Source organism: Aquarana catesbeiana, linkage group LG02 (genome assembly GCF_042186555.1).
Source record: "Aquarana catesbeiana isolate 2022-GZ linkage group LG02, ASM4218655v1, whole genome shotgun sequence".
Lineage (NCBI taxonomy): Eukaryota > Metazoa > Chordata > Amphibia > Anura > Ranidae > Aquarana > Aquarana catesbeiana.
In genome coordinates, this window is record NC_133325.1 from 312,558,553 (window position 1) to 312,578,717 (window position 20,165).

Consider the following 20,165-nt stretch of genomic DNA (forward strand, 5'->3'; position numbering starts at 1 on the left):
TCTGCTCCATGAGGGTTGCAAACATAGCTTATATTTATATATGCTTGGTCTTATCTTTATGGGCTTCATTATGTATTGAAGATTTAAGAAATTTCTAGCGTGGATACTAGATGTTGGCTGTTGGGAGGGTGTTTATCGAACTGTGTGTTCTGCTCTAATTATCCTTTAAGTTTTGTGTTATAATGGCTGTTTGTATTTATACATTCAGGATAATTAGGATGTATATTTCTTTTTTTATCAGGAAGAATTCTGTGGCTTTGCCCTATGGCTTATACTTTATGTTGCTTTTATTGTATAGGGTGAATTTAGGTGGGTATTGAAGCTGTGCCTAATCTCTCTCACTCTGTTGAGGTTGTTGGGGATTCCAACTTTTCTAGTTTTTTATGGCATTTAACCAGCCAATCAAAAGCCATCCAAACTGCAAAAAAAGTTAGATAGAAGATGCCAGAAATCTTTGAAACCCTTAGGTAAATGCACCCTTTATAAACAACGCACATTATTACATAGCACATGTTATGTACTAAATTACCTGTCTTATTTGCGGGTAGTTCTTCAGCGGGCTTCTTTTTTCTCTGATCGTGAAACATGTCAATCAGTGAGCGGGACCCTGCTGGCATCAGGCCAGATTTAAGTGGCATGGGGCTAAAATTAGACATGTGCGCTGGAACCAACTGGTGCATCTGAAGTCCCACCTTATTTAAAATAGAAAAAAAACGCAACAGCTGATATTTTCTTCCATGAAAAAAAAAAAAAAATTCTGAAATGTTTGACATTTTTTTTATTGTTTTGGGGGGCAGACGACCATGGCTACCTAGAGACTTTGCTCTGTATTACCTGGGCACTTCTTCCCAAATAAAAGGATCCTCTGAAACTACAAAAAGACATTATCATGACCGACAACATGATAAAACCTCCCATCAGATATGAACTGCTAGCTCAAACGGGATGCAAAGCAGAAATCTATAGGTTTCTCTAATCCGACATTGCCAAGAAGATGCCAGAATCCTGCAGATTCAGTTTTTTCTGCTCAAATTCAGATTTATTGTATATGAAGAAATAGCAACAGCCTCCCATAACCTTTCAGTAGAACTTCTCCATGCCATAGAAAAACTGAGCCAAACTAGCTTTTTGTAGCAATATGAAACAGTATTATAACAAATAAAATTATGTTGTTTAATGTACTTACCCCTCTCATATCTGAAACATCCAACTTCATTAAATTAAACATTTTTAAAACTTCTTTTCCAAATACTTTGGCATTATCTGTTGCTTGTTCTAGGGTTACTGTCCTGTAAAAACAAAACAAAAGAAAAAACATTTTTCTATATTGTACCACACAACCAATAGAAGATCTGAGATAAAATAGTAATATGTGAAGCTCAATTTTATAACACCATGTTTTATTTAAAAATATGTGCGTTTGGGGGCGCATGCCTGAGGCTCAACATGGTGGACGTGTCCCCTTAGAACTCCGCACTCCTCGCAGCATTGCCGGGTATCCGCACTGATCTGAACCGCACGACACACTCGCTCACCCCACAATCACTCCCTGGAGTTCTGACTGCCCATCCGGGATGGTTCTAACAGGCCATCAGGGGAAGAATAAACCAAAGCCCATCAAGGAGGCCCTAGCCCGTGCCTCCTCCAAGACGGCAGCAAAGGTCGCAGCACAGCAGCATGTAGCTTCGCCGGCCCGATCTGGGCTTGTGGACAGCGAGGAAGAGGCAATTCTGGGTTTAATCTCAGCGGCTCTCCCGTAATACCACAGTCAGGTATGTTACAGAAAGACTTTTTCAGTCATATGGAACAATGCTGCAGAAGGCACTTAGTTACCTCTGAGCAGATCGCCAATAGGCTTTCCCGTGAGATTAGGGAGCTAGGCCAGCGCACAGCAGACCTTGAAACTAGGGTGGATGATATGGAGCTCACCCTACATAGCACGTTCCAGAACATAAGGCACTCCGTGAGGAAAATAAAATGCTCCTCTCCCACCTGGAAGATGCAGAGAACAGCTCACATAGATCCAATCTGCGAATCCATTGATGACCTGACCTCCTTCACCACTGCTTTATTCCAGAAGCTAGCACCCTCAATACTAACCGAATGTTTTGAATTTGACAATCCATAGGGTCCTTACCCGCCACCAACCAGAGGGCCCATGTCACGACATAATTGTCAAACTGCATTACTTTCGCACAAAAGAGCAAATCCTGTCTGCTGCTCACACCAAAGACGTTCTCCTGTTCCAAGGTCCTGATGAGTAAAAATTATCGAATATATAAATAGATAATATAATGGTGATTGAGAATGAGTGCAAAAAAAATGCAAAATAAGGTGACTGTAGTGAATAAATATAGAACTTTCAAGTGCTGATGTGTAAACATAAACAATGCATGAATGATTCAACAGTAGTCCTTATATTAAAAAAAAGGAAAGTGCCAAAAATGCAGATGAATCACAGACTGGAAGTACTGAAATCTTCCAACCATGTATAGGTGCAAGGTGCAAAGCCAAAAGGTGCTATCTAGCATCAATAGGTGGTGCTGTGAATCTTCGGTGTAAATGACACCCGTAGGTGTACTAACTTCTTACCTTACTGCTGTAAGGTAAGCAGCATTCAGATTAAACAGAGGGGGTAGATGATCACTCAAGGGAAGGGGTCTCCTGTGCGTTCCAGTGTGTGCAGAGCCTGAATGGTACTTCCTCTAGATGCCTCTCTCCCAGGACCAGATCAGTAGCCAAAAACCGCTCAAATGCATCAAAAAACGGGCATAAATGGGAAGGATTCAGAAGAAAACAGGGAGCCTCTATAGTGTAGTATGCTTTTAAATCGGGTGTTTATTACATATAATCAAAAGAAAGCCAAATACTCACAATAAATGTATATAGCATGCACAGTGTACAAAGAGCATCAAGCTCGTGGCCAGGACGTCACTTCCGGTGTCCGTATGTCCTACGCGTGTTGTTAATGTCATGTGACTTCATCTGGGGTGCCCGTGACAGTGGCGATACGCGTAAGACATACGGACAACAGAAGTGACGACCTGGCCGCGAGCTCAAAGCTCGTTTGTACACTGTGCATGCTATATACATTCATTGTGAGTACCTGACTTATTTGATTATATGTAATAAACGCCCGATTTAAAAGCATACTACACTATAGAGGCTCCCTGTTTTCATCTGAATCCTTCCCGTTTATGCTGTTTTTTGATGCATTTGAGTGGTTTTTGGCTACTGATCTGGTCCTGGGAGAGAGGCATCTAGAGGAAGTACCATTCAGGCTCTGCACACACTGGAACCCTCCAGGAGGAACGCACAGGAGGCCCCTTCCCTTGAGTGATCATCTACCCCCTCTGTTTAATCTGAATGCTGCTTACCTTACAGTAGTAAGGAAAGAAGTTAGTACACCTACGGGTGTCATTTACACCGAAGATTCACAGCACTGAAGTCACAGCGCCACCTACTGATGCTAGAAAGCACCTTTTGGCTTTGCACCTTGCACCTATACATGGTTGGAAGATTTTAGTACTTCCAGTCTGTGATTCATCTGCATTTTTGGCACTTTCCTTTTTTTTTTATATATGGACTACGTTGAATCATTCATGCATTGTTTATGTTTACACATCAGCACTTGAAAGTTCTATATTTATTCACTACAGTCACCATATTTTGCATCTTTTGCACTCATTCTTAATCACCATTATATTATCTATTTATATATTCGATAAACGCCTGGAAATTGCTTCCACTAACCATAAATTATGTTTGTTCGCAGAGATGATGTCTTGTTATTTGTCACTTCCCCTCATACAACCCCATACGAATCTCCCTAGCATATTAGATAAATTCGCTTTGATGTCCGGGCTGGAGGTCAACCCGTCCAAATCTAGGGCCCTCAACGTGTCTCTCCCACAGACTTAGCTTAGTCACCTTCAAGAAACATTCCAATTTTTATGGTCCTCCACCTCAATACCATATTTGGGGATTAAGCTGACAAGTAACCCCTTGGATCTCTACTAGGCAAACTATCTTCCCATGCTGTCACGTTTATCATGCTTGTTGGCCATTTAGCAGCCGCTTTGCGTCTCCTGGTTTGGGCGTGTGAAAGCTGTCAAGATGACCTTATTGCTCATACTTCTGTAGCTTTTCAGGGTTCTCCCAGTTATGATACCCTAGTATTTTTTTCGGGCCATTCAAAGATGTGTATATAAATATATATGGGGCCCCACGAGGCCCAGAGTGCCTTGAGCCATATTATTACGGAGTAGGCTACATGAAGGCCTTGGGGTTCCCAACTTTTTTAGATATTACCATGCTGCTCAGTTGGCTCAACTCACGCTATACCACACAAAGGTCGAGGCGCCACTATGGGTGGGTCTAGAGGCAATCGATTTGCACCCCTTATCTGTCAACAACTTGCTGTGGCTATCCCGACATGACCAAGGTCCCATAGCTAGCCCATTAACCCAGCATTCCCTCCAACTTTGGGATAAATTACGGGGTCTATTTGAACTGGCATCACCTCACACCCCATTACTCTCTTTTTTTAATCACCTGGGTAAGGACGAGCTCTGGCGTGTTCGCATGCTGCACGTGCCGAGCCCGCCAGGAAGTCAGCACGGCGCAGCGCTAATCACAGGCAGTGAGACATTTCCCAATCTCTGCAGCCGCACATCGGGAAATGTCTCACTGCTTGTGATTAGCGCTGCGCCGTGCCGACTTCCTGGCAGGCTCGGCACTTGCAGTATGCGAACACGCCGGAGCACATTCTTACACCTGGGTTTATATCCGGCTTTCCTCGATCCATTTTCATTCCAAGCTTGGTCCTCATTAAACCTGACCCGCATATACGACCTTGTAACAAGTAATTCCCTGAAAACATTTACCACCTTGCAGGAACAGGCTCAACTACTGCCTAAAGAATGTTTTTGCTATCTCCAGATAGCCCACTTTGCTCAGTCACACACACACATTCAGCACTAGATTGCCTATCTCTATATGAAGGTATATGCGATTCAGACCCGTATGCGCCAGGAATTATATCCTGTATATGTAATTATCTTACTTCCACACTATCCAGTATGCCGTCCTATACTGCTCAGTGGTCCCGAGATCTGGGGATTGAACTGGAGATGGAGGATTGGTATGATATCTGGGAAAACACGAAATTCTCTTCTCAAAATATACTAGCACTCAAAAGAAACTACAAAGTTCTAATGAACATGGCTTCTATACTGATCAACACTACTTTAGACCCTGACTCATCTCTTGCGTTGCTGAACCATAAGACTTTAGATACCAGATATACCAGAGCTCAGTTTCACCTCATACTACAGGCTATAACATGTGCCAAACAAATGGTAGCACGAGCTTGGAAGTCCCCTAAACTATGTGTTGTTGAAGTTAAAAACAGAATCACCCAATCCATGATTCATAGTAAAATTGAGGCTACTATTCAGGATAGAGTTCCTAAACATTTCAAAATTTGTCAACCTTGGGTGGACCATTTCTTGCCTCCAGACTTTGACGAATCTCTTCTGGAGCCTTAAACCCCCTATCCCAGCACTTGCTATGCCTCAAGCTCATTCGGAACCATAGACCTCCTCTGTGGTTTTCTCCTCTTCTTTCTGGTCTGTCCTTCTCTTTCCCTTTCTTTCTCCTATCTATGCTTCACCATTAGTAGAGTGGTAGATCGGGATAACCTTCTTGCCCGTTTCCCGCTTACTAGTGCCAAACCTCTCTACGTTTATTCTGCTATGTACCTTAGTATTGTGTAATCTTGTATACCCTAGAGGCCTTGTGCCCCCATATCTATGACTCATGTTATGCATTACTATGAGCCCTTTATACTAAGAACTTTCTTTGTATTATTCAACAAATGTACACATTGGATTGTTCACCTTATATTGGAGAATTCTCCTTGCCCCTCTTTTATATATCAATAAAATATCTGAACAGAAAAATATGCATGTTAAAATCTGTTACCATGTATAAAAAAAGTATCCCATTCCTCATTGCTTCATTTGTGTGAAATACCTAGTGATCCTGCCAGTCCCCTTGCTCTCCTTTTTCAAAATGACCACCCCAGACATGGAAGCACATTCATGCCAGCATTGTCATTTTTCTTGCATTCTACCTGGGAGCACATCCTGTCTATCCAATGGGCACACTTGTGCTGACACATGCCTTGGACAGCTCTTCACTAGAAAGATTAGTGTACTGCTGTTTCACTGCCTCCTGCTGACATGTCCCCCTTGTAATCTCTACCCCCACCTCTCTCATCTGCTATGCAGCTGAGAACAGAGTCATGTGATCACTTACAAATATACACAGCAGGTAAAATAAGTATTGAACACGTCACCATTTTTCTAGGTATATATTTCTAAAGGTGCTATTGACATTTTCACGTTAGTAACAACCCATGCAATCCATACATAGAAAGAAACCAAAACAAATAAGCACAGAAATTAAGTTATGTGTAGTAAAATGGAATGACACAGGGAAAAAGTATTAAACATGCCAACTAAAATTTAATTCATACTTCATATAAAATCCTTTGTTGGTAATGACAGCTTCAGGATGCCTCCTGTATGGAAAAACTAGTTGCATGCATTGCTTAGGTGTGATTTTTGCCCATTCTTCCTTACAGTCTTCAAATCTTGAAGGTTCCATGGGCCTCTTCTATGAACTCTGATCTTCAGTTCTGTCTATAGATTTTCTATTGGATCCAAGTTAGGTGATTGGCTAGTTTGCCAGTACCGTACGCTGAAAAACAGCCCCACGCCATGGTGTGCTATTTGACCTACAAACATGGTGTGTATTATGGCATCCAAAGAGTTCAATTTTGGTCTCATCTAACCAGACTATATTCTCCCAGTATTTCACAGGCTTGTCTAAACGTTGTGCAGCAAAGTTTAAATGAGCTTCAACATGCTGTCATGGTGGTTGAGTACATTACTTATTGTTTTCTTTGAAACAATTGTACCCGCCTAATTCCAGGTCTTTTAGAAGCTTTCCACAAGTGGTCCTTGGCTCTTGGACAACTCTTCTGATAACTCCGCTGTAAGAAATCTTGTGAAAGAGCACTTGGTCATGGCCAGTTTATAGTGAAATTATGTTCTTTCCACTTCCGAATTATGGCCAACAGTGCTCACTGGAACATTCAGAAGTTTAGAAATCCTTCTGTAACCAATGCCATCAGTATGTTTTGCAACAATAAGGTTGCAAAGGTCTTGAGAGAGTGCTTTGCTTTTACCCATCATGAGACGTTTCTTGTGCGACACCTTGGCAATGAGACACCTTTTTACAGGCCATCAGTTGAGACTGAATCAGCGGATATTAGATTGCACTGACAAGGGGCAGGATAGCTTTCTAATTACCAATAGATTTTGGCTGATGTCTTGGCTTTTCATGCCTTTTTGCACCTCCCTTTCTTCATGTGTTCAATACTTTTTTCCTGTGTCATTCCATGTTATTACACATAACTTAATTACTGAACTTATTTGTTTTGGTTTCTTTATACACTATATTACCAAAAGTATTGTGACGCCTGCCTTTACACGCACTTGAATTTTAATGGCATCCCAGTCTTAGTCCGTAGGGTTCAATATTATGTTGGCCCACCTTTTGCAGCTATAACAGTTTCAACTCTTCTGAGAAGGCTGTCCACAAGGTTTAGGAGTGTGTCTATGGGAATGTTTGACCATTCTTCCAGAAGAGCATTTGTTAGGTCGGGCACTGATGAGGACAAGAAGGCCTGGCTCACAGTCTGCGTTCTAATTCATCCCAAAGGTGTTCTATCGGGTGGAGGTCAGGACTCTGTGCAGGCCAGTCAAGTTCGTCCACCCCAAGGTTTCTATGGACCTTGCTTTGCTCACTGGTCCAAATCATTTGGTGGAGGGGGGATTATGATGTGAGGTTGTTTTTCAGGGTTTGGACTTGGCCCCATTGTTTCAGTGAAGGGAACTCTTAAGGCATCAGCATACCAAGACATTTTGGACAATTTTCTGCTCCCAACTTTGTAGGAACAGTTTGAGAGTGGCCCTTTCCTGTTCCAACATGACTGCATGAGTCCTGACCTCAACCCGATAGAACACCTTTGGGATGAATTAGACTGGCAACTGCGAGCCAGGCCTTCTCGTCCACATCAATGCCTGACCACACAGATGCGCTTCTGGAAGAATGGTCAAACATTCCCATAGACACACTCCTAAACCTTGTGGACAGCCTTCCTAGAAGAGATGAAGCTGTTATACATGCAAAGGGTCGGCCAATTTAATATTTAACCCTACGGACTAAGATTGGGATGCCATTTAAGTTCATGTGTGTAAAGGCAAGTGTTCCAATACTTTTGGTAATATAGTGTATGTATGTATTTCATGAGTTGTTACTTACATGTGGTGAAAGGGTTCATATATACTTTAAATCATGTTTTTTAATATAAATGGATTAAGAGGTTTCTGACAACAGGTTGCATATGAATTGTGCACTATAATAATTAGAGTACTACACTGAGAAGGAATTCATTCCATGGATCTTTTGCTGAGTCTACAAATTGCTCTTATGTTCTTATGTGAATCGTGTTCTTGTTTTGAAACCCCTGACAAAAACAAAACAATCACACTGAATGGATTTAACCACTTCAACAACAGACCAACTCCACTTTTCACATAGATGTAACAATTACTTAGAACCCCCAGATTATATATTAGACCCCAGATCTCTCCTCTGCCCTAAAAAGCATCTGATCAAACCAAGATCGTTTTGATCAGATGCGTTTTCAAGCCAGTAACAGCTTGTTTACATTAGACTGAAAATCATCATCACTTCCAGTTTTTCACATCACACAGGGGAAGAAACAACACCAGTTCCTCTCGCCGTGTCCCAGGAATCGGATGCCACCGGTCACATCCTTACTGGGTTCCCCAATCGCACGGGTGAGCCCGTTAAAGGCGGGGGCTGGAGGGGGGGGTGGGACTCACTTCCGTTGCCTGTAAAAGTAATCCAAAAGCCTCCTAACTACTAGGATTACTTGTACATTGAAGAGAATCACCAGCCCTAAAAAGTTATATCTCGATAACTGCTGCAGCAATGACCAAGTTATCACCCATCCAATCCAGCGATGTGCCGGTTTGTCGCTGAATGGCAAGTGGTTAAACTTCAGGCAGCTTCTATATTATTCTCAAGACAGGCTGAATATGGAAGCACACAAAAGACATCCTCAGTGCACTCAAATGTGTGGAGCATAAAGCAACAGATAGTCACACAATGTGGTTGTGGGTATATGGTGCAAGTCAATTAAACTTGCATGGGCAACCAGATGAGATGCGGTCTGTGGGAAAACCCATCAATTGTATGTGAGGTTCCAAAATGTTTTTTTAAGGGCCTAGGGAATCCATTTATTGAACATGAAGTAGATACTAAACCACTATGTCCTCTTTAATGAGAGTAAAGATAAATCCATGTTTGGTGTACCAACCAGAATTCAAGAAGTTGGGGACTGTCCTGGAATGAGGCAATTAATCTCGGTCTCCACTTTAACGTTTCGAGGCTCCACCTCTTTGTCAATATGAAAGTAGAGGTGGTTTTAAAAAAAAAATCTCTACATAGCAATACTGAAGCACTTATTTTCTTGAAAATTACAGCAATAATTGTCTAATGTAGGCCTATCTTGCATCATGCAAAATTGTGTTTTGTGGTTTAGGTACAGCATGGAGTATTTCTTGTTTATTTAATCAGGAAAATGGTGCAATGCAAAAATATTTTTTTTATATGTTGGTTTGTTCTGTATCCAGTAAACAGTGTTGCTCATAATAATTAGGTTCAAGAAAGAGTAAGCAGTATAAAATGTTGAAAAATAATACAGGCAGCATTACATAATGTGAAGAGATGTAAAACTGGAAAAGAACTCGGTCAATCATTACATATTTTTTTATAATTAGTCCCACAATGTATTCACCTTGCTATATTATCGCAGATTCCATGACCCCCATATTTTGCAGGTTCTATGGGTGCTCCTGCTTTTCGCACCATGATTTTAAGTGTGAGTTTTCTTCCCTTCATTTTCACAGACTCAAGCCTCCTCTGGATCTCTTCTGAAAGGTTCATCAAAAAGGCCTCTGCCTCACTGACCTGAGGACAAAAGTTTCTTGTTAGGATCAGCTAAAAAGTGTGCAAAGATAATTCACCAGATATGCAACTTTGCAAAATATATATATATATATATATATATATATATATATATATATATATACATATACATATACATATACATATACATATACACACACACACACACACACACACACACACAGTATATATTTTTTATATAGTATTTCAGATAATGCATGCCCAATGTATCGGTACTCACGCAAATGCTCAGATACCCAAAACTGATACCATCTTGCTTGGTTCTTTCAGCTGTCAGCGGGATTTCCCAGCTAACAGCTGAAATGTAAAGAAAAGGATGCCGGCAATTATCGGTTGTTAAACACTTCCAGCCCAAGGACGTCATTTGACGTCTTTGACTTTCAGTGGGGATATCTGAATGATTCCTGCAGCCTCATCTTTTTCTGCCAGCAATTCTGTGCACTGTAAGAATAATCATAGCGGCAGTTTAGCCACTTGATCGTTCTTACAGGCATCGGGAGGGGACATCACCCCCCCCAACCCCCTTCCCTCCCGCCAGCCGGCTGGCCCACCCGTTGGTGCTTCACTGGGTTCGTACGGGTCATTGGCGACCTGGAGAAAGAATCCGCCAGCACTGGCCGATGATCATAGAGATTTCCGGTGACCAGATGGTCCCCAGTCATCTCTATGGCCACGGAAGTTAACGCCCAGATCTCAGCTAGAAAGCAATTTCCAGCCTGGAGGATAGATGTGGGGTCTTATAGACCCCACATCTCTCCATAAAGAGGAGCTGTCATGCACCAATCCTATTACAAGGGATGTTTACATTCCTTGTAATAGGAATAAAAGTAATCAAAAAAAAAAAAATTTAAAGAGAAAGTAAAAAAAAAAAAAAAAAATTAAGTAAAACAAACAATAAAGAAAAAATAAAATAAATTTAAAGTGCCCCCGTCCCGTGTGCTCGTGCACAGAAGCGAACATACACGCAAGTGCCCACATATGTAAATGCCGTTCAAATCACACATGTGAGGTATAGCCGCATGCATTAGAGCAAGAGCAACAATTCTAGCACGAGACCTCCTCTGTAACGCTAAACTGGTACCTGTAAACAATGTTAAAGCATTGCCTATGGAGATTTTTAAGTACCAACGTTTGGCGCCATTCCACAAGTGTGTGCAATTTTAAAACGTGACTTGTTCCGTATCTATTAACACGGCATAACATCGCCTTTCACATTTTCCCCAAAAATTGGGCTAACTTGTTATTTTTTAATTAAGGAAACAGTTCCCCCCCCCCCCCCCAATTTTTTTTTAAATTGTTGTACAAATACCGTGTGACATAAAAAGTTACAACGGCCGCCATTTTATTCCCTAGGTTGTCTGCTAAGTTCTGAGTAATTTTCCAGCAAAAAGAAAGATGATTTTTACATGTAGGAGAGTAGTGCCAGAATAGGCCCTGTATGGAAGGGCCGCTGCCCTCTTAACGACAAATTACATTTCAGCTGTCTGCGGGACTTCTCTCCCTGCCTCCTCCTCCCCTCCCTCCAGCTGTCAAATCTGCCCCCATCCCCACCCCCACTGCTTATACCACACCAGCCTCCAGCCCTCCTGTCCTGGCCCATCTCTGCAAACTCAGTGGGGGGCAGAGTTAGAGCAGGCGGGGACTCCAAAATCTGCAGCTTTTTTTTAAAAATGAAGTCCCTGATCCCCAGCTGCCCAGGAGGAAGGGACAGGACCAAATATATTAGCAGTGTTCAGCTAGTCCCAGGCTCACAGCTCCAGAGGATCCACCTGCAGGAGAAGCTGCATCCCAACCACCCCAACCCTCAACTACCCTGCCCTCACCCCCCCACCCTGTCCTCACTTACCCCCCTACTCACCCACTCCCCACCCTGCCCTCACCCCCCCCTCCACACACATCTCCTAAACCCCCTCTCTCCTCTCTACCTACTCTTTCTAGGTGATAGGTATCAGTAATTGGTATCAAAGAGTACTAAAAAAATAAAGTAGCGGTACTCGTAGTTAACAAATGGTATTGGTGCATCCCTAGTAGAGCTGCACAATTCTGGCCAAAATGAGAATCATGATTTTTTTGCTTCAAATAAAAAGATCACGATTCTCTCATGATTCTCGCGATGTAAAATCTTTCACATTATACAAAAAAAAATGGGCTAACTTTACTGGTTAGTTTTTATGTTTTTTTTTAATTCATTAAAGTAATTTTTTCCAAAATAAATTGCATTGGAAAGACCGCTGCGCAAATACAGTGTGACATAAAATATTGCAACAACCACCATTTTATTCTCTAGGGTGTCTACTAAAATATATATATATATATATATATATATATATATATATATATAATGTTTGGGGGTTGTAAGTAGTTTTCTAGCAAAAAAAAAATGATTTTATCAAATGTCAGAAAAAGGTTTAGGTTCCATGCACACTGGTCTTAAAAAACGTTGATTCTACAGACGTTTGAAGTTTTTTTCACCTGCCTCTAGAAGCACTTCTACTGTGTTCTATGTGTGTTTGCACATTATGACTACTACAGGCGTTTTCTGTCAGGGACGTTCAGAGGCAGGAAAAAAACCCTTCTCTATTGCGTTTTCTGGAGAAGTTTAGGAGCTGTAAAAATGTCAGTCTCTCCTAAACTCCTCTTATCTCTTTTAAAAGTCAAGTTTCAACGTTATTTTAGTAAAATAACATCATGTACATCATTTCCTGGCTTTTGCAGAGGGGCGTATAGTGCAAAAATGCCTATAAAACTAAATGCTCTTAAACTCTCAAACTTTGTACAATATGCTTTTAATTTCATCTTTTATGCCACGTTTCTAAGCTAAAAACGTTGAAGTTTTTTCTGCTCCTAGTGTGCATGGAGCCTTAGGCCCCTTTCACACTGGGGCGGTAGGGGGCGTCGGCGGTAAAACAGCGCTATTTTTAGCACTGTTTTACCGCGGTATTCGGCTGCTAGCGGTGCGGTTTTAACCCCCCGCTGGCAGCCGAAAAAAGGGTTAAAACCCCTCGTATAGCGCGGCTATAGTTGCGGTATAGCCGCGCTGTCCCATTGATTTCAATGGGCAGGAGCGGTTTAGGAGCGGTGAATACACCGCTCCTTCACCAAAGATGCGGCTGACAGGAGATTTTTATCTTCTCCTGCCAGCTCACCGCTTCAGTGTGAAAGCCCTAGGGCTTTTACACTGAACAAACAGCGGAGGCTGTTTAGGGGCGGTTTGCAGGCGCTATTTTTAGCGCAATAACGCCTGCAAACCGCCCCAGTGTGAAAGGGGCCCAAGTGTTTAAGTGGTTAAACTTTCCTCGCTTACACACAGTCTTTTCCATTGACAAATTGTTACAATGTTTATACTTCAGTTCAACTGATAAAGAATGTTTTGATTCTTGGCGGACTGCCGGTGTTTTCCTTCCTTTCTTTTTGAGGGCTGTGGCTTCAGAAGAGCAGAGAGAATTCTTTGCATTGAAAGAATCGGGAAACACTTTAGTCAAGATTGCGATAACGATTCTTGACGATTAATCGTGCAGCTCTAATCCCTAGTCTCCATTTCCGTTTCACCCATTGAGGGACACAGGAAGTCTTGAATCTTTGGACTGAGGACTGGACTCTGGTAAAGTAAAAAAAATGGTAGCCCAGCCTACTTAGACTAACTTATTATTTAACCAGCTTTTTTTTTCTTCTTTTATTTCTTTCTTCTGTCAAGACTGTCAACGTGTACACTGCTACCAGAGAATAAGTCTCCAATTTGAAGCTATCCAGAGTTGTTGTTCTCAGCCTGGCTTTCTGATAGTACCACATCCAGTTGCAGGGCTAGCCTGGACCTTCGGGAACTGGGCTCTGGGTTTTCCAGGCTCCGTTCTGCTAGCTGCTCTGCTTGCTCTGACTCAGAAGACTCACTTACTGAGTAGGATGATTGGGCTGAGCACTGAGAGTTCCTGCATGTTTGCTGGTCACTGGGTACCATTGCTCCTTATTTTCTGCCAGATTACTCTGGATTAAAGCTGTGAGACAAAAAGCAGATGTCATTCACTGAGTGGAGCTGCCAACTTCTTACTACACAACATAGCAGAAGCATATCCCTGCTGTGTTACCTGTCATGTGGAACTTTGATCTGTTCCTACTACACACCTACAGTGGCTTTAGTCACCTCTGGCCATCCAACACTCCAGTTATGAACTCTCACCTGCCACCAGCTGTCAGTTTTTTCGTGAGTACTTGAGGCCTGGTCTATTACCCTGCGCCTGCATGTGGCCTATCCCACTTTGTAGTCGCAATATGTCAGACACACAGGTGAAGGAAGGGAGAAGAGAACAGTTTCTACTAACAGGTCAGAGAATGCTTGCAGCTAGCCCACTGATGGTGCAGGCTGCTGCATCCTTGAATCGCATTGTCTTTTGCTGTTAAAGTCTCTTCCATCTTCAAAGTCTCTGGCCTCTTTGGGTCTGTCAGGTGTAACTGGATTGTCTGCCTTCTTGACTAAGGTTTCTATTATGGTCATGCAGGAGTTTATGACCCAAGTTACCAGTTTTTTTCTCTGACTGCAGAACCAGCAAGTATGCTCCCACTCCCTTCCCTGAAGATTTTGCATTTGATTTGCCCACCGTCTTGGAGGTTTCTGAGCCATCAACCACAGAGATTCTTGTATGATTCATTGTCACTTAAATCGTTGTTGAATTAACTCAGTGGATTGTCCCATGCAGATATGGAACGCTGATTTCCAGCAGATGCACCAAGGGCAGAATGTTAGTCTCAAGGAACAATTTTCCATCCTGCTTCTTCCTGGTTCTATCTTTACCACCGTGGCTGTTGAAGCCCAGGTTGTAAAGAACATTGGCAACGGAGTCTACGATTCCATAATGCTCATGTCCAGATAGTGTTTTAATGCTCAAGGCTAGATCTAGACCTCTTCCTGCAAGGTCTATCATCAGATGTGGAAAGCATACTTTGCTCGGTGCTAAGTCTAGGAGCTTTCACCCTAGGAGTTTCTCTGCAAGATGAATCCTCTCCTTCCTCCAATTTGGTTTGGACCAGCATTTGGCTCTCAGCACCATCAAAGGTTATTTCTCTGCTCTTTCCATTTGGTTTCAAAGAGAGGTCTCCCATGTGACACCCCCCAGTCTGTATTCTGTGGCATCTGAATCCAGTTCTGTCTGTGCTGCAGGAGCTGCCGTTTTAACTGGGGTTGCACCGATACCGATGCGGATACTAAGCATTTGCACGAGTATCGGTACTCGTGCAAATGTACCGATACTTAAAACCAATACCTACTGCTCGGTTCTTTCAGCTGTCAGTCGGATTCTCCCACTGACAACTGAAATGTACACAAAAGAATGCAACAATTATTGGTCGTTAAGGAGCGGGGCCGCCGCATCCTTAACAACTGATGATTAATTTACCTGTCAGCTTCCCTGCTGACAGATAAATGTGATTTAAACCAGGGGCAGCTGCTTCTAGGGCTCCACTCCATCCCCAGCCTGCAGTGCAGCACAAGAGGAGAGTCAGGACAGAGAAAAGCCAGCGCCGGCTGTGCGAGGGTTAACTGCAGGGTAAGTTTACTCCCTTGCTGGGACTCCCCTGCCTGCATTGCAGCTCTAGCTGCGACAGCAAGAACATAGGGGAGAGAGCCAGTGCAAAGAGCAGGAAGTGCCGGAAGTACGGCATGATGACGATACAGGGAACTGGGGAGGGTTGGGTGCGATTGAAACCCTGCATGTCCTGGCTTACTGTGATTTACCCTCCCACCTCTTCTCGGACTGTCGGGAATCTGTTATGCTGCAGCGCTGCTCTCCTCCAGGTGAGGCCACCACTGCTGTCATTGCATTGTATAAAGTGATATGCAGGGGGGGTTGTACAGTAGGGAATATATGTGCAAGAGGGTGTACAGTGGGGAATATATGTGCGGGGGGGTGTACAGTGATAACATATGTGCAGGGGGGTTACAGTGGGAACCATGTGTACAGTGGGAAACATATGTGCAGGGGAGGTGTACAGTGGGAAACGTGTACAGTGGGAAACAGATTTGTGGGGCGGTATACAGTGGAAAACGTGTACAGTGGGGAACATATGTGCAGGGGGTGTACAGTGGGAAACGTGTACAGTGGGGAACAAATGTGTGGGGCGGTACGAAGTGGGAAACAAGTATGTAGGAAATACAGTGGGCAACTGGTTTATAGGGGAATACAGTGATGAACAGGTGTGTAAGGTGATACAGCAGGTGTGCAGGGGACTACAGTGATGCAGGAAATGGGGTGATCTGGAGTGTGAAGGCAGAAGAATTTGGGTGGTGATCAGAGGCCTGAAGGTGCAGGAATTAGGGTGATTTGAGGTGTGAAGGTGCAGGAATTGGGGTGATCTGAGGTGGGTTTTTTTCACAGACTTTTATTAGAAGTGGGGACAATTCGCAATGGTCAGGGACATATCCAGGAGGCTTAAGGCTGCTTAGGCAGCCTCTTTAGGGTGCCAGGATGGGGGGGTAAAATACACCTTCGCCTAAGTAGACAAAATTCCTTGCAACAGCCCTGCCACTAGCCATCAGTCTGCAGGAGCTGAATCTTTACCTGTGGCGTCTGCCATGCATGGAGGTAGAAACAGCCTGGATGTACCACTGCAGAGGAGTGTGGGAATGAAGGAATGCCTTTCAGAAGGCTTCCTTCATCAGCCTTGCTCAGCCCACCAGGTGAAGATTGGGCTGGGACCTGGGAAATGGGTATCGGTAATTGGTATCAGTGAGTACTTAATAAAAATGTATCGGTACTCGTAGCTAAAAAAAGTGGTATCGGTGCATCCCTAATTTGAACCCACTAGAGCCAGTCCTCTCACTAGTCTCAGCCACCAGGTTGTTTTCCCTGTAGCTATCATCTCTGCAAGGTAAGTGAACTGGTAACCTTATTTGCAAAGACCCCGTTTTGGGCCGTTTTGGTGTTGAGGCCCAGGACTTCCTGCTTACCCAAAGTAGTCCCTGCCTTTCATCTTAACAGGACACCATCCTTCCAGCATTTGTCCAGCTTCAGTTCATCAAAAGAAAATTTCCCTCCATTATCTGGATGTGGTTCGGGCTATACAAGTCTATCTCTCTGCCACTGCTTCTTTCAGATAGATGGATTCCTATTTGTCATTTTGGATGAGCCCCAGATAGGCACCCCAGCTTTTCAGTCCATCATTTCTAGGTGTCTCAGTAGACCATTGTTCATGTGCATGGTCTCAAGAATCATGTTCCCCTCTTAAGTTAGATCTGCGAGTGCCTCTTGGGCTTTTCTCATATCTATAAGGCTACCATCTGGTCTTCTGTTCACATGTTCTATAAAAAGGTGGACCTTTCTGTTTCTGATTCCAACTTGGGGCATAACGATTGCTGTGTTGCCCAACTCACAATACAACTGCTTTTTTATGTCCTGAAGGTGTAAGATTCCCTGTGTTTCAAAAGAGATAACAAACAAAAAAATCCTTTTCTTGGGAGGCCATTGCTCTTCATACTGCTTTGTTGCAAAACTGAGGCATACTGGTAGTAGGAAGAGTTAAACCCTGGGCGGGCCTACAGTTTTTTGTTTGGCAGTATCCAATCTTCCTTTAGGCAGCAGTATAGTCCTAAAGTTTGAGACTTTAATAATCACCAAGAAATAGATATTATGGTTGGCAGTGAATTCTTTTGAGTTTACAGAATATTTTGTCATTCATTTGTCATTCACGCTCATGAACTGTCGATGTAGGGAAACCAGAGCATTGTTAACGCTTTTAAAAGACTGAGGTTTTCTTCAACAACACAAAAGACACTTTTTTTTCCCAAAGGACTGACAAATATTACCAATAATACAATCCCTTAGTATACACACGAGCGGACTTTTCTATGGGACTGATCCGACGGACCGAGTCCGGTGTACAATTCGATCGTGTGTGGGCTTCATCGGACCTTCAGCGGACTTTTCCAGTACATGGAACATGTTTCAAATCTTTACGTCGTAACTCCGCCGGACCCAGAAATCCACTCGTCTGTATGCTAGTCCGACGGACAAAAACCGACGCTAGGGCAGCTATTGGCTATCAACTTCCTTTTTTTAGTCCGGTGTACGTCATCACGTACAAATCTGTCGGACTTTGGTGTGATCGTGTGTAGGCAAGTCCGTTCGGTAAAAAGTCAGTCGGAAGTCCGCCGGAAAGTCAGTCGAAAGTCCACCGGAAAGTCCGTCGGACCAGTCCGGTCGAAAAGTCCGTCAGTGTGTACGTGGCCTTAGACTCAAATGCCATTGCTGTAGTGTAGAGGAATGCTTATTTAACTCAGATAGCTGCTCTTGAAAATGCAGTCACTCTAAATGGTAGATTTTTGAGGAGTAAAAATGTTAAAATGTCCTACACTCTATGGGACACTAAGCTGAAACGGAGTTCTTTATCCTGTGCAGTGTGGTGTGTTAGTATCCATTCTCCCCGGGGCAGGACTCATTTAACTGATATCTGCTGTGCACCCAATGAATTTTAAAATAAATTAGCCTTTCTATGGACAGTAATAAGCATTGTTCCTCAATCTAATGGCACAAAGCAAACCAAAACAGGCAAAGAAACAGAAGGTGGATGCAGAATTAAGAAATATCAATTTGAAACTGTTACCTCGATAAATACAGATTTTTTTTTCTCTTCATTCAATACTTGACAAAAAAAGGTAAACCATCTACAGAATATTTTTCTCACCAGGAAGATGTGGCATTTTTTTTTGCAGCATTATGTACCTGTTTGAAACGGATTCCGTAGTTAATCTCAGCAGATACAGATTTTCTTTCCTTCTCCTTTCTAATAGGCCGATCATCTAATCCTCTGCAGAATCGGTACAACATCTGACCTGTTTTAGGCCCAAATTCTTTCTGAAGTTTGGACATTGAAAGATTTTGAAGATCACCACATGTCTTTATGTTTAATGATACCAATTTATAATCCATAGACCGGCCAACTCCTAGATGGAGGGAAAGTACATTCATTGGAGTGTGAAAATGTAAAACACTATGGCAATGCTTATATTTCAAAAGCTGAATGAATGCCATATGTTAGACCCAATAACCTGTTATAAAAATGGCTGTAAACTGCACTAAAGCTGAATTCCAGAAATTCAGATCCTTTGTAAAAAGTGCAGGCACACCTTGAGTTAAGTTCAATAAGATCATTGGGAAGGAGTAGGGAAGGCATAGCAGCTGCAGGGACTCTACTGCTGAAGATGCCCAGACCACAAGGTTTAGTGTCAGGCACCTGGAACTACAGCAGAACTACAGCAATAGCTGTCTTCTGGGAGCTCCATAAACCTGTCAGATGTAAATAATAGAGATAACCCCAGGAGGTGTCAAGCACCTCATTGAAGTTAACTCATGGTGTGTTTCATTTTTTCCAAAGGAACTGAATTCCTGGAGTTCAGCTTTTATTATTATTATTATTATTATAATACAGGATTTATATAGCGCCAACAGTTTACGCAGCGCTTTACAACATTAGGGAGGACAGTACAAGTACAATACAATTCAATACAGGAGGAATCAGAGGACCCTGCTCGTTAGAGATTACAATCTAGGAGGGAGGGTCAAGTTATACAAAAGGGTAATAGCTGTGGGGATGAGCTAATGGAGAAAATAGTGCAGTTGTTAGATGGAGGCAGGATAGGCTTGTCTGAAGAGGAAAGTTTTCAGGGATTGCCTAAATGTGGATAAATTTGGAGACAGTTTGACAGATTGGGGTAGGGAATTCCAGAGGATGGGCGAGGTTCGGGAGAAGTCCTGGAGGTGGATATAGGAGGAGGTGATGAGGGAGCTAGAGAGCAGGAGGTCCTGGGAGGAACGGAGAGGGCGATTAGGTTGGTATTTTGAGACTAGGTTAGTGATGTAGCTGGGGGCAGAGTTGTGGATGGCTTTGTAACTTATTGTTAGTATTTTGAATTTAATTTGTTGGGCAAGTGGCAGCCAATGGAGGGATTGGCAGAGGGGAGTAGCAGACACTGAGCGGTTTGTAAGGTGGATGAGTCTGGCAGCAGCATTCATGATGGACTGAAGGGGGGA

The 20,165-nt window shown here is 42.9% G+C and overlaps 1 protein-coding gene across 1 annotated transcript in view; it reads right to left on the reverse strand.

The window, feature by feature from the left end:
- The window catches only part of REV1 (REV1 DNA directed polymerase), a 115,676-nt gene that overhangs the window by 37,424 nt on the left and 58,087 nt on the right, over positions 1 to 20,165 (reverse strand). The window contains exons 13-16 of the mRNA XM_073614713.1: positions 18,858 to 19,078; positions 9,959 to 10,131; positions 1,187 to 1,289; positions 530 to 692 (exon numbers count right to left, since the gene is read on the reverse strand). Coding sequence (XP_073470814.1) covers positions 530 to 692; positions 1,187 to 1,289; positions 9,959 to 10,131; positions 18,858 to 19,078 — 660 coding nt within the window. The remainder of the gene's footprint in view (positions 1 to 529; positions 693 to 1,186; positions 1,290 to 9,958; positions 10,132 to 18,857; positions 19,079 to 20,165) is intronic.